Here is a 14,962-nt window from a genome sequence, read left to right as displayed (position 1 = left end):
AATCCATGAAGTAGAAATGATTTATCCTTTTAAATGAAAGCTTAGAAGACAATTGATAAAGCTCACACAGCAGAAAATGGCAACTTCTAGAACAAAAATTAAGAAAACAATCTATCAAACATTGAATTTCAACCATAGAACCGACAAGAGACAGACCAGAGCAAGAACAAAGAGTGAGAGAAGCCCATCCCCACTACCAAGACACAGGTATTCAGGGATTGCTGGAACCTCAGCTCAAGATCCAGCAAATCAACTTTTAAAAGTTAAAGCAAAATACTCTTATAGACAAGTTGTAGATGAGAAAATTCATTACTAGAAGATCAGTTCATATATATATATATATATATATATATATATATATATATATATATACATACATATATATATATATATATACACACACACACACACACACACACACACACACACACACATTTTAAAGGAATATAATACCAAATAAAAGAAAAGATCCCCACAAAGAAATTGGAACTTATCAGGGATGGGGAAAAATTAGGATTATAATTTTTTTTTATTTTTAATCACTTTTAAAATAACTGTCTTTTGTGAAAGTACTAAGAATGTCTTACAGGATTTATAAATATTTAGAATAAAAAAAAAGGTGGCAAGATAGTACAAAATGTAGGAAGAATAACTGGAACTATAGTAAGATTCTTAAATTCATGAAGAGGTTAATATTATTTGAAAGGAGACTGTTATATTTAAGTTAAAGATGAATGTTTATAAACTATTTAGCAATCATTAATTTAAAAAAATAATCACTAACAAAAAGTTTGTAAATGTATAAATCATAAGTTATTGTTGAAGATTATTATTAACATGTTTTTTACAGTCTAAATTCAAAAGAAGACAAGAGGAATAAAGAAACAAAGACCAGATTTGATAAATAGAAAACAGCTAGAAAGATGGTAGATTTAAATCCAAACATATCTATGATTGCAAAAATACAGATAAATGGCCTAAATACACCATTAAAGACAAGGATAGGCATATTAAATGTTTAAAAGCAAGATTCAAATATATACCATCCATAAGAAATCCATTCTAAGCATATAAGAATAGGTAAATTAAAGTAAAAATGATGGGGAAAAATATATGAAGACTCTTTAAAAGTTGAGGTGCTATCTAAGAAAAAGTAAATTTCAGTAAAAGAAATTTTGCCAGGAATAAAGGTTTCATAAAGCAATGATAATAAAGATTTTATAAAACAATGGTATAGAAGTCCACTTTATTTCAAAAAGAAATAAAATCAAAGTAGATGCATCTAACATCAAAATACATAAATCAAAATAGATAAAACAAAATAGATAAGTCCATAATTATAGCAGGAGATTACAACTTTCATCAAGAAGTAATGTCCAGAATGAACAAACAGGATACAGAAAGCCCAAACAACACATAAGGGATCAGATAACAAATGGACTCCTGGCCAAGGGTTAGCCCATTGTAATAGGACTTGGATGTCCATGGATCCACTCAGGCATCACTGACCTGAATGTCTAATTCAGATTGGCATGCCTGGCCATTGGCACAATCCCCCAACTGAGTTCTGGAGAATGACTGTAGACTACCCCAAGCTCATGTAGTCCTAATTGCAGCTGCAGTGCCACTTGAAAGAACAGAGTTATGTGGCTTCTGGTAGATGTCATGTGGCTCTTGATTTGGTAACTTCTTTCCTATCCCAATCAGAAATTGTCAAAATCAGTTTGAATCCACACAGAAGAGAGCATAATATTCACTTGCAGTCATCCTCAGGGCTGTATAACTCTCCTGTCCCATTATAATGGACACCCCACAGAACTTCACAATGATTAATTCCATCAGTGCTGTCACCTAGCTTGGAAAGGAAGAACAAGAGATGAATGGTATATGGCTCTATAAGACATGTGCACTCCCACAAGCAAGCAGATACAACCTAAGATTTTTGGGACAAAGCAAAACTTGTGCACTTTTCACTCTTACTGTCACCTTCCTGGAGATGTTGATCTGCAACAAATCACAACTGAATTATCTGGATTTTAAAAGAGAATAACTTTTAACATACAACTTTTAAGAAATATGATATCCGAAACTAAGCAAAAAATTGAAATCATTTCACAGAACACTTATATAAAATTTCTCATTTAATTCTTAAGTATGTGGTTGTTTTTTATTATAAAACCATTAAGTAAAGATAAAACTACTAGATGGGATAAAGCCATATTACATGAAACCCATTTTGACCTTTTTTCCAACTTCACCTCCATAAAATAAAAAGAACATTTTGTCAATTAATAGATATTTCCATTTCCATTTCCAAATGGAAGGAATCAAGTACAAATCATACCAGAAAGTGCAAGTTAACAGATGATAAATTGATGAGATTGAATACTACCAGAAAGTCTGGGGACTTGTCCAGCTTTTACATTTACTAGGATCCCCTAAGATAAAGGGCACAAGAACCTTACACTAAATAACCATACAGATCCTCTTCGTTCAGTACAAAAGATCACACAGATCCCTGCATATTTGAATTCGAAATTTATATAAGGGTATTTCTTACAGGAATTCCCAAAGGTTAATCATAAAGCCTTCTGAGAAGATGGCAATAGCCTTCCAGTATAATTAGGACCTTATCAGGACTACCACATATTCCTACCATCTGTTTCAGATGTCATACTTTAGTAAAATATGATCATTATCCCAGAGATAATTCTAAGAGGGGTGAATTCATTTCCTAATAGGATAAACTGACTTCAAGTGAGAACACTGATGGTCTTACAAGTTCACCCAGAAAAGTGTCCTGCCTGAGGGATGACACAGTTAAAATTACAAATTAGAAGGAACCCAATATTCAGCTGGTGTAGCTGTCAAGGTCCATCTCTCCTACATTATGGAGATCAGCTGAACTTCTCACTGCAAATGGAAATTCTCTGGAGCTTCTGCTTGGCAGCTACCTTAGCCAGCCCCTGAGACAGAGAATAACTCTGTCCTGGCAAAAGGGCATCAACTAAACAACTACCATTCGCCTTTCCACACTTGGTAGTTTCTGTCTTGTGATTAATAGAAAAAGATATCATGAATCTCAGTAGAGAAGAAATGAGATATGTTCACGTAATAGTGGAACTTCAAAGTAAAGCCTGAGGAAAAGGCAAAACCTGCTCCACCTTCACTACCCCATCCCCACCCCATACCAATAACAACAAAACCCAACAAATGTTGAAATGAGTGCTCTCTAACAGTACTGCTTTCAAGGAGGAAATGCCTTAGCAAAGGGATTACAAATTAAGACAGAGATAGAGACCAGGATTTGTAAAGAAGTGGTTTTTATAAGCAAATCGAGGCATAGTGATATATTCATCTTAACATCCTTCTTTACCTGATTATCTCCCATCCTATGAGTTCACTTTAGCAGTTGTACCTTAGGAAAAGCTTTCCCTATTCTTCAACATCCTCCCTAAACCCTGACTTAGTGTTACTTCAGGGTGCTGTCATAGTACATATAATTGCATTTCTTATCTTCTGTTGTAATTGACTTTTTATTGAAATATAAATAACATAATATAAAATTTGCCCTTTTGAGGTATACAATTCAATGTTTTTTAGTATATTTACAAAGTTAAACAATCATCAATAATATCTAATTACATATTTTATCACCCCCAAAAGAAACCCCATATCCAATAGCAGTCATTCTATCCCCCCTTCCTTCCCACCCTTGGTAACCATGAAACTACTTGCATTTATGAATTTACTTCCTTAGGACATTTTATATAAATGGAATCTAGCTCCTTTCACTTAACCTATTGTTTTCAAAATTTATACACAGTGTAGCATATAACAGTAATTCATGCCTTGTATGATTCCATTATATTTATATACCAGGATTTTTATCCATCTGTCAGCTGATGCGTTTCTGAGATGTTTTCACATTTTTGCTCCTATGAATAATGCTGCTATGAACACTCAGGTTTGAGCACTTAAGTGAACCCTTTGGTACATTCTTAGGTGAATTATTATGTACATTCTTGAAATTGCTGGGTCATATGGTAACTCTTTTTTTAACTTTTTGAATAACTGCAAAACTGTTTTCCATTTCCCATTCCCACCAACAATATAATTTTCCTTACTTATCCAGCACTCAAACTTCTTAGGGCAGAATCGTGTTCTATTGTATCCCACCAACCTAGCTAGCATAATCCCAATGCACTATGTGAATAATAGAATAAAACCTTTTTTTTTACTTTTTGTCTTCTTCTGAGGCCTCCACTCATTAAAATATCTCCCTCCAGTATTGTTAGCTTTCCTCCCTCCAGATTCTCTTATAAAGCTGCTGGAAGGAACATACTTCTGGATACCAGCACTTCTTGAAATGTGTGCTCTGTGATTACGAAAAGATTGTGATCTACTTGAAGTTTCTCATATGCAGTTAATGTAAGGTAATCTGGGAGTAGAATAAAGTGTTTCTGAGTTGGTATCAATACACATATAGTCAGATACCCATGCATATTTTCAGTTATCCTCCAATGAATATAAGCACAGGACATACTTGGCTCTAGGACACCCTCTGCTGGCCATGCTGTCAACAACACTTGACAAAGAATAGCAAATGACTCCCACAGCAGACAAAAAGCAACATATGGGACCCATCCCATTGCAAAGGCAACCAGAGAAGATCTGCAGATGAAAGAGCCTTCCGATCCTAGAAGCACTGGGTAAGGATTAGCCTCCCATGACTGGCACTTAAGTAGCCTGATGACTTCCAGCTCTGGACAGTTAAAAAGACCATCACATAGAAGAAATACCCACTTTGATCCTTAAACACAAAATGGACTTATGACAAGGATAGAACTTATAATTTAAATATGACTGACTACTCTTGATTTAAACTGGTTATATCTCTTATAGAATCATATATGAATATACATAAATTCCAGACAAAATCACACAAAAATCTTTGCATTTCTATTCCTGACAGGCATGTATTGATCCTCACAGAAAAATAGAACTACCTCTGTTTTTCATATGAGACATATAATTATACCCATACAATTTGTATAATTTTGTTAAGAATAAAAGAGTAACTATGTTCAATAAGTTATTGAAGTTTTATATAAATTTCCTGTGATAAGCAGAATGCTCCTTCAAGGATATCCATTCCCCAATCCCAAGAATTAAAGAGTATGTTAGATTATATGCCAAAAGATTTAATGAAAGTTTTAAACCTTAAAATGGAGAGATAATTCTGGATCATTTTAATGGGTCCAGTAAAAAAGCCCTTAAAGATGCTTCCAATGGGGAACCTGGAGATATCTGAAGGGTAAGGGGATCTTAAACCCACTATTGCTGAAGAGGAAGGGGAGATAGAAAGCATGAGAAGGAATGTGGGCAGCCCCTAAGAACAAAGATCAGCCCTCAAATGACAAGCAGAACCACAACTGGTAAGGAAATGGGGACCTCAGTCCTACCACTACAAGAAACTGAACTTGGCCTACCCTCTGGATAAGTGTGAAAACAGGTCAGTCTCAGAGCCTCCAGACAAGAACTCAGTCCAGCTGACAGCAGATTTCAGTCTTGTGAAATACTGAAGAGAAGATCCAGCTAAACCACAGTGTATGTATAGAACTGGGAATAAATAAATTTGCGCCATTTTAAGCCGCTAACTTTGTAGTGATTGTTATGGCAGCAATAGAAAATAAATTCTCAAATGTCAGTATGCTAAATTACAATAATCTATGGTTCTGAAACACAATAATCACTGAAATACTTCAAATTCCACATTCCCAGGACCAATTCACATCTATCAAATGTTGATCATTTATAATGAGTAAAGGGGACATTTCTAGTTATAATTACCAGGTACTTTTAAAGATGCTCTCTAAGACTAATATAATGATATCTACGTAAGTATCCATTTCAACATTAACAACTTAATAGTTCAAATAGATGATCACCTTGTCAAGTCTTCTTGAACTTGTTTTACCAGTCTGGTGTAGTTCACATTAGGAATACCTCTCATTCATTATATACTTAATGTATGTTATTAGAGTCATGTTTATTATAACTTTTTATTAGTCACATTAACAAGACTATTATTAATACAGGTAAATGAACCAATATTTAGAAAAATGTTAGAATATAAATGATGTCAATGTTTATAGGCCTCAAAAGTACAAACAGTGCTAAGGCAAAAGTCACCTATATTTTTAGTATATACATGCATAAAACCAATAATATTGAGTTACTTTTTAACAGGACTTTATTGGTATGATTATCACATTTTGGTATTTATATTTCTTAAATTAGTAGCTCAAAGTTGCATGTAACTTTATTGCAAGAAGTTACAGTTCCTCCAGTTCCTGATCTGCAAAACACATGCTTTAGGGCATTCCAAGTTTAACCTGCTCCAGCCAACTTTTCTGAATTACAGCAAAGCCAAAAGGAAAAAAAAAAAAAAAAAAGGAGAGGAGGGATTTTTCCAGAGACTCTAGAATATAACAAAATCTGGATTTGGAAATGAGCACTTACTTTTTCTGAGTTCTTTCAGCCAGCCTTGCAATCTCTATAGCTGCCTTCCTTGCTTCAAAATCTGCCCTTTTTATTATCTCTCCAGTCCCTCGGTAGCCAAGCTCCACCAGCTGGCGGGCCAGGCTTTCATCCTAAGGAGAAAATCAATTAATAGATATGTGAGCAAGTGAGATATTTTCTCCAGGGTATACCAAGGAGTTGTTTTAAATGACAAATTAAATGTTTTGTCTTAAAATGAGACACAGCTATTAGATATGAAAAGCTAGCTTTCTAACAATGCATTTATACACATCTGATTCCGTCTGTCCTTGACCATGAATATGAGACTAAAAAAAAATGAAACAATGTTAACCACTAAATTTTCTTTAAAGGGTTGGAAGACAAAAGTCTGTAGGTCTTTAATCAATTTATGAGACCAACAGTAGACAATTAATACAGTATCTTTAAAACAATAAAATTAGAAACAATAGTGCTCATAGAAGACTAAAAATCAATTGCAAAAAAAAGAGAATAAGGTTGTTTTCACAAAGTTCAATTTTTCAGACTTACTTCCTTGAAGTCAATTAACTGATGACAGAATATTATAACTTCAAATACAGCTAAAGAGGAACAGATGAATTTCCTACTTAACTATAAAGATATTGTTTCCATATAATGTTGGTAACAATAAAAACAGTACAGTAGACACCCAAGAAGATAACCACAGAAAGCTTCAAGTTGAAAAGAAATTTTTTTCCCCATAATATTTTTAGGCCTTTTATATTTCAGTTACTTGAAGGATTATCTCATATATTTTTGTCACTTGTATGGCATATTCAAAGAGAATATTTGTTTTCCTATTATTTGAAGAAGTATCATTTTACATGAAGTTACTGCCATAAAGCATTATATATAAAAAATATTTATCTAATACTCATCATCATCTTAAATAAAATATATTTAAAATAATAATTAAAGCAGAATATAGACCTTTTATTAATATATCACTATTGAATGCATAAAGTGTCTAACAAATAAATGAGACACTTAAGAGGCTTGGTTTACAATTGTATTCAACCTATAATGGCTTTTTTCAGGTTATAACTGTTAAACAAAACCAAAAAAAATTAGATACTAGAAACCAGCTACTTTCCTTTATGAGCATCCACGTAGCAATGTGTGTACATTGCCAAGCTATTACAATACAAACCACCAGACCTTTTGGCTTGTTTCTGAAATATTCTGCTTAATATGTTATATGTGTTAGTGTGAACCACAAAACTGAGCAAATGCCTCCACCTAGTGGAACTAACCTTCAACAGAAAACGCAATGCAGATTGGGGTTTGCTTTACAAAAGTGAATGGATTTCTTTATTTGAATTAATTTTTAAAATTTTCTTAAATATATTACTAATAGAGCTTATAGAAAGGATTCAGTTCAGCAATACTGTAGTATTCTTCCATGGGAATATAAATTCCTCAAATTCAATATAAAAGTTTCTGTAATAGAAACCATTAAAGTTTCTGTATTTATTTTGTAGATGAAATGAATTTGATATCCTTATGTGCCTTACCTGGATCACACAAACTCATTTGGATTGTTTTGTAACCAGAAGAATTAATCTCTGCTAATAAATGGGCAAAAATCTATTGAGAAAACAGGCAGAAAGTCAGCCTTGGTGGCTTTGTATACCATTATCATGCTCTAACTGGTTGAATCACTATTCATCCCTCCATAATGACAACACTTCTTGCAAGCTAGTCAAAAGCAAAACTACCAGCTCAAAAGAAGCACAATGCTTAAGATTATCCCAGGGATATGCTCCTTTGGGGGAGGGGTGGAATTTGGTTTAAAATTGAATCTTGACTTGAAAATTCTAACCCAACTTTTTTCCCCAATCCTCAAAATAATGTCTTTTAGGAGTACGCAGAAAGTCTCATTTAATGCAAACAGTTCCCCTATTACCAGTATCAAGAAGAATTTTCTGCCTCTTATAAGGTGGATTTACTTGAAACAGAAGATAAAATCAGAAGGTTCATTGAAAGTTTTAAAATTCAGTACATTCTTTCTCCACTTTCTGTCCTGGGATTCAGAAACACAAAATCTATGATAGAATGCTAATTGCCAGCCACCCACCTCGAAACAAAATGGGTGCTATTGGTTTCATTCTATCTTGCCCTTTTTATGAAAGTAATAAGATTATTGTAGAAAACTCTGAGGCATACTGACACAGCTCCCTGGCCACCAAGCCCACAGCTGGTTACTGTTCCCTTCCAAGAAGCAGCAGTGGATTGGTGGAACAGCATAATGTCAGCCCTAGTGGATTGGAGCTCTCTGGGCAAGCACTGGTGAAGGCCATGTAGATGTGGCAGTCCTAAGGCTCTGGGAGTGCCTATCACCCTTAGGCGGCTAGGCCTGGACATGGTATGGTTACCTGCTGGGGAAGCCCAATCCACACAGCACTGCAGCCCACATCCTGCTAAAATAGACCAGCCCATAACCTCAACCTCCTACTTTGTGATTCAAGGTGAGAAAATGGAAGTGGGGCAGACCTGAAGAATGAAGTCGAGACTCTGGAGTTGCCAATAGCATTAGTACATTTCCAAACTCTAATTAGCATAAATTTGGACCCAAGTCCATGTAAATAGCGGTGACCCAAGTCCATGTAAGTTCCTGGTCTAGCATACTCAGACAATTCCTGAACTGGCATACTGACCCCTCTTGCACTGCAAAAGTCTGTTCCCGTTTCTATTCTTCAATGAATCCCACTCTTATATTCACTCATCCTGGTCTGTGGATTTCATTCTTCCAATTCATGAGACAATGAGGGTGAGCTGCTGGGGTCTGCTGCAACATGGGAGGGCTTGGCCTTCCATTAAGAGCTGCAACACCTCTTGGCTGCAGAGGCCTGCAGCCTTACACAGACCCCACCTGCCAGCAGAAGCAAAAAAAAAATGGAGTTTTTTTAATCTCAAAACTCTGGTTTCAACACCACAAACATATCACACATTGATATGTCATCCATTATCTTTCCAGAGATGATCACTGACATCTTGGGTTATCATCTTTCAATCCTTCCTCTTAATGTATGTATTGGTTGTGCTAGATTTCTTTGAACAAAATCATGCTGTGCAAAGTTTCTCATGGCCTACTGATTTGACATTTAATAATGCATCTTGAACACCTTTTCATTCAATAATAATAAAATAAAATTTTAGCTACTACACATTTCATAAACTCTGTGTGCACAAGTATTGTGTGTAGTTCACTACTGTGGCTTTAGCTCCTTGCCTTTATCTGACAGTGAAAATGATTGAATCTTATTTTGATTTTGTATTGCTTTAATTACCAGTGAGGTTCACCATCTGTTCTTACAGATGTTATTGGTCATGTATATTTCTTCTATTTGAATTATCTGTTTTGAATTGTTAAATGAACCCTTTGGTCATTTATTCTTAATTTGTAAATACTTTGGACATATGTTAAATGTATTAACTAAATGCATGCAAAATATCTGCAAATATTTTTTCTAGGTCAATGTTTTCCTGTGACTTTATATAGCTCTGTGTTTATACCTAGATGTTTAGAGCATTTGGAATATATTGTGGTGTCTGGTGCTTCTATTTTTATTCAAATTTCTTTATTCCAGAAAAGATAGCTGTGACATTAATTGTAGAAGACTGCTTTCTTTCTCTGCTAACTTGAAATTATACATTTTTGTGTACTTACATCTCATATACATGAAGATCTATTTCTGGATTCTGGTCCCACTCTATTGACTGGTCTCTCTGCTCTCTCAACTGTTACAAAGGTAATACAGATACTTCTCTACCTGCCTAGGGATAAAACTCCACCACAACTCTGTCTTAACATATTTAAAGTCTTACCTTCCCTGAGCTACCTGCTTCCATGAGGAGCTGCTTGACTCAGGGAGGTCAGAGAGTGTTGGAAAACAAGACATATTCAACTAGCATTTTATATTGATTATGGAAATCTAGATAATTTGAAACAGCAGGCATCCTGCTATTAAAAAATATATAACATTTTTTGAATAAACCTATTGGAGGTAGGTTCTCTAGAAAACAGATTTGGGAATGTAGGTTTATGTGCAAATGGTCTACTGGAGAGTTTCTTGGAATTTGCCATTCTGTGAGGTTGAAAGACGCAGGATTGGGCAGCAAGACCTCAGCAGCTCTGGAGATGGGCTGGCCCTGCAGAGTTTTCCTAAATTGATGTAAGGTGACCAGACCAGACCTTTATAACCTCATAATAAACAGTAATTTAGATAAGAACTGACCTAAGAAAGGGTATGACTTTGGAAAATATGAATGTTTTAGATGAATAGTCATCTAATCAGTCTAGTTAGAAGTTTGTCAATTTTATTGATAGTCAGTGAAGCAACTTTTTATGTCTTTGATCATCTCTTATTATTTTTTCCTTTCCATTTCTTTGATTCCTGCTGTTTGTTCTTCTATTTATTTATTTGGGCTTAATTTACCCTTTTTTCTAGCCTGTCACAGTAGACACTTAGAACATTATTAGATTTTTCTTCTTTTCTACTGTAAGTTTTTCAATCTCTAAAGTCTTCACTAGAACTCCTTAAAGTGTATCCAACAAACCTAATACATTTCATTTCCATTTTATTCAAATGAAAATATCTTCTATTTTTCTTTTTGTAATCTCTTCTTTGATCATGAGTTATTTAGAACTAAATACTTAACACCCAAATATCTGAAAATTTTCCAGGTTTATTTCTATAATCGATTTCTATTTTTCATTATGTTATTAGAGAACAGATTTATGATTTCAATATTTTTAAATATATTTCTTTTGTTTTATGACCTAGTATAGGCCCCATGTGTATTTGAAAAGAATATGCATTCTGTTGGTTTTGTGTGTACTAGTCTATAAATGCTAATTAAATCAAGGCAATTGCTAGTCTTCTCCAGTCTTTCATGTCACTGCAGATTTTCTATCTTCTAGTTTGGTCTGATCAATTACCAAAAAAAGGAACACTGACACCTCCAGTTACAATTGGGAATATAACTATTTCTTTTCATTCTTAACCAATTTTGCTTTATGCATTTTGAAGATCTGTAGTGAACTACATTACTTAGCACTAAAATATTTATTATGATATCTTGATTAACAGACTCATTTATATGTATATGAAATGTCCTTTTTATCCCTGAAATATTTCTTTTTCTGAGCTCTAATGTGCCTGATATTAGTACAGCATTCCAAGTTTTTTTTAATATGTATTTTTATAGAACATATTTTTCTATCCTTTTACTTTGAATCTATTTAATCTATCAATATGTTTATATTAAATTGTGTTGTTTGCCTTTAAAGAGTGCAGCATATTTAGATCTGAAACTTTTAGCTATTCTCATAACCTCTGTCTTCTAACTGAGCCTTTGAATCACATTTACTTTAATTTCCAGTGTGGATGGGTCTTAACCTACTACTTTGTTATTTTTTATTGGCTTTATTTGCTTTGATTTGGGGAGGAGGTCTTTCTTTTGGAATGAGTCTTTTCTTTAAGTATTCCATGTATCTCCATTATGGGATTATTAGTTATATCGGTTAACTGCTCTAAAATTTACAATAGGAATTATTAGCATATTGCATTCTACCTTCAATAATATTATACCATTACATATATAAGAACCACTACAACATTACCCTCTCCCATCCTTCATGCTATTGTTGTCTCACACAGTTATCCTTTGGTATCCATGATAGATTGGTTCCAGGACCCCTTGCAAATATCAAAATCCATGTTGCTCAGTTCCTTACGTAAAATGGCATAGTATTGCATATACACATATCTTCCCATGTACCCTAAATTATCTCTAGTTTACTTATAATACTAATAAAATGTAAATGCTCTGTAAATAGTCATTATACTGTAACATTCAGGGAATAATGATTTTTTAAAAAAGATCTGAGGCTGGGAGATAGAATGTGTGCTGTTTAGCATGTATGAGGCCCAGGTTCAATCTCCAGGACCAAAAAAAGAAAAAGAGAAAAGGAGAAAAAAAGAAAAAGCCTTACAAATTCAATACAGATTAAATTATTTTTAATATTTGCAATCCATTATTGGTTGAATCTGTGGATGGTATATCCTGCAGATATGGAGAGTATTTTACGTCCATATAATAAACCACAGAATACGTCATTATTTTTTCTTTAAATAGTTAATAATCTCAAAAGAAATTCAAAATTAAGAAATAAAATATTTTTATTCACCTTTTAGCCTTTCCAGTGCTTTTCATTCCTTTGTGTAGATCCAAATTTCCTGTTAATAGATGCTATTCCTTCCACCTGAAGAACTTTAATGTTCCTTGTAGTATAGACTTAAAATAATAAATTTCCCTGGCTTTTGTTTTGAAACTATTTATTTCATCTTAATTTTTACTTTTTTGCTGAGGCATAATGTTCTAGGTTTATCTCTTTCTTTCTCTTTCTTTTCTTTCTTGGTTTTTTAGTACTTCCAAGATGCCATTCTGTCGTCTTACAATTTGCAGTGTTTTTGAGAAGTGTCCAGTAATTTCTGTCTTTATTTTTTTCTATAATGTGTCATTTTACTTTGGTTACTTTTAAGATTTTATCACTGGTTTTCATGATTTTATTAAGATTTATTCCTTGATGTGGTTTTCTTTGTGCTTATTTTGCCTGGAATTCAATAAACTTGGTTTTTATTTTTCATAAAGCTTGGAGATCTTTTGGCCATCATCTTTCAAGTATATTTTATTCCATCCTTCCCTCTGTTCCTTTTGGACTCTGTTTGCATGCATATTATTAGCATCTGATATTAGCCCATGTGCCTGAGTCTCTGTTCATTTTTGTTTAGCTTATGTCTTTTATTATTATTACATTGTTTATTGCTGAGTTGTTTTAGCTCAATCTTAGATTTCTTTACTAAATTCATTTATTTGTTTTTTTTTTTTTTTTGTTTTGTTTTTTTTTTTTTAATTTTTTATTGTTGGCTGTTCAAAACATTACATAGTTCTTGATATATCATATTTCACAATTTGATTCAAGTGGGTTATGAGCTCCCATTTTTACCCCATATACAGATTGCAGAATCACGTCAGTTACACATCCATTGATTTACATATTGCCATACTAGTGTCTGTTGTATTCTGCTGTCTTTCCTATCCTCTACTATCCCCCCTCCCCTCCCCTCCCCTCCCCTCCCCTCTTCTCTCTCTGCCCCCTTTACTGACATTCGTTTGTCCCCCTTGTATTATTTTTCCCCTTCCCCTCACTTCCTCTTGTATGTACTTTTGTATACCTCTGAGGGTCTCCTTCCATTTCCATGCATTTTCCCTTCTCTCTCCCTTTCCCTCCCACCTCTCATCCCTGTTTAATGTTAATCTTCTTCTCATGCTCTTCGACCCTACTCTGTTCTTAGCTACTCTCCTTATATCAAAGAAGACATTTGACATTTGTTTTTTAGGGATTGGCTAGCTTCACTTAGCATAATCTGCTCTAATGCCATCCATTTCCCTGTAAATTCTATGATTTTGTCATTTTTTAATGCAGAGTAATACTCCATTGTGTATAAATGCCACATTTTTTTTATCCATTCATCCATTGAAGGGCATCTAGGTTGGTTCCACAGTCTAGCTATTGTGAATTGTGCTGCTATGAACATCGATGTAGCAGTGTCCCTGTAGCATGCTCTTTTTAGGTCTTTAGGGAATAGACCGAGAAGGGGAATAGCTGGGTCAAATGGTGGCTCCATTCCCAGCTTTCCAAGAAATCTCCATACTGCTTTCCAAATTGGCTGCACCAATTTGCAGTCCCACCAGCAATGTACAAGTGTACCCTTTTCCCCACATCCTCGCCAGCACTTGTTGTTGTTTGACTTCATAATGGCTGCCAATCTAACTGGAGTGAGATGGTATCTTAGGGTGGTTTTGATTTGCATTTCTCTGACTGCTAGAGATGGTGAGCATTTTTTCATGTACTTGTTGATTGACTGTATGTCCTCCTCTGAGAAGTGTCTGTTCAGGTCCTTGGCCCATTTGTTGATTGGGTTGTTTGTTCTCTTATTGTCTAATTTTTTGAGCTCTTTGTATACTCTGGATATTAGGGCTCTATCTGAAGTGTGAGGAGTAAAGATTTGTTCCCAGGATGTAGGCTCTCTATTTACCTCTCTTATTGTATCTTTTGCTGAGAAAAAACTTTTTAGTTTGAGTAAGTCCCATTTGTTGATTCTAGTTATTAACTTTTGTGCTATGGGTGTCCTATTGAGGAATTTGGAGCCCGACCCCACCGACTGTAGATCGTAGCCAACTTTTTCTTCTATCAGACGGCGTGTCTCTGATTTGATATCAAGCTCCTTGATCCATTTTGAATTAACTTTTGTGCATGGCGAGAGAAAGGGATTCAGTTTCATTTTGTTGCATATGGATTTCCAGTTTTCCCAGCACCATTTGTTGAAGA

General features: G+C 34.4%; 1 protein-coding gene across 2 annotated transcripts in view; it reads right to left on the bottom strand.

The window, feature by feature from the left end:
* Cfap299 (cilia and flagella associated protein 299) overlaps positions 1-14,962 on the bottom strand; it is a 641,205-nt gene that overhangs the window by 611,741 nt on the left and 14,502 nt on the right. For both annotated transcript variants that reach the window (XM_027939846.3, XM_027939847.3), the window contains exon 2: positions 6,526-6,656. In XM_027939846.3, coding sequence (XP_027795647.3) covers positions 6,526-6,656 — 131 coding nt within the window. The remainder of the gene's footprint in view (positions 1-6,525; positions 6,657-14,962) is intronic.

Source organism: Marmota flaviventris, chromosome 7 (assembly GCF_047511675.1).
Source record: "Marmota flaviventris isolate mMarFla1 chromosome 7, mMarFla1.hap1, whole genome shotgun sequence".
Lineage (NCBI taxonomy): Eukaryota > Metazoa > Chordata > Mammalia > Rodentia > Sciuridae > Marmota > Marmota flaviventris.
Note: the sequence above shows the minus strand (reverse complement) of the source record. Positions and strands in the feature narration are given on the sequence as shown.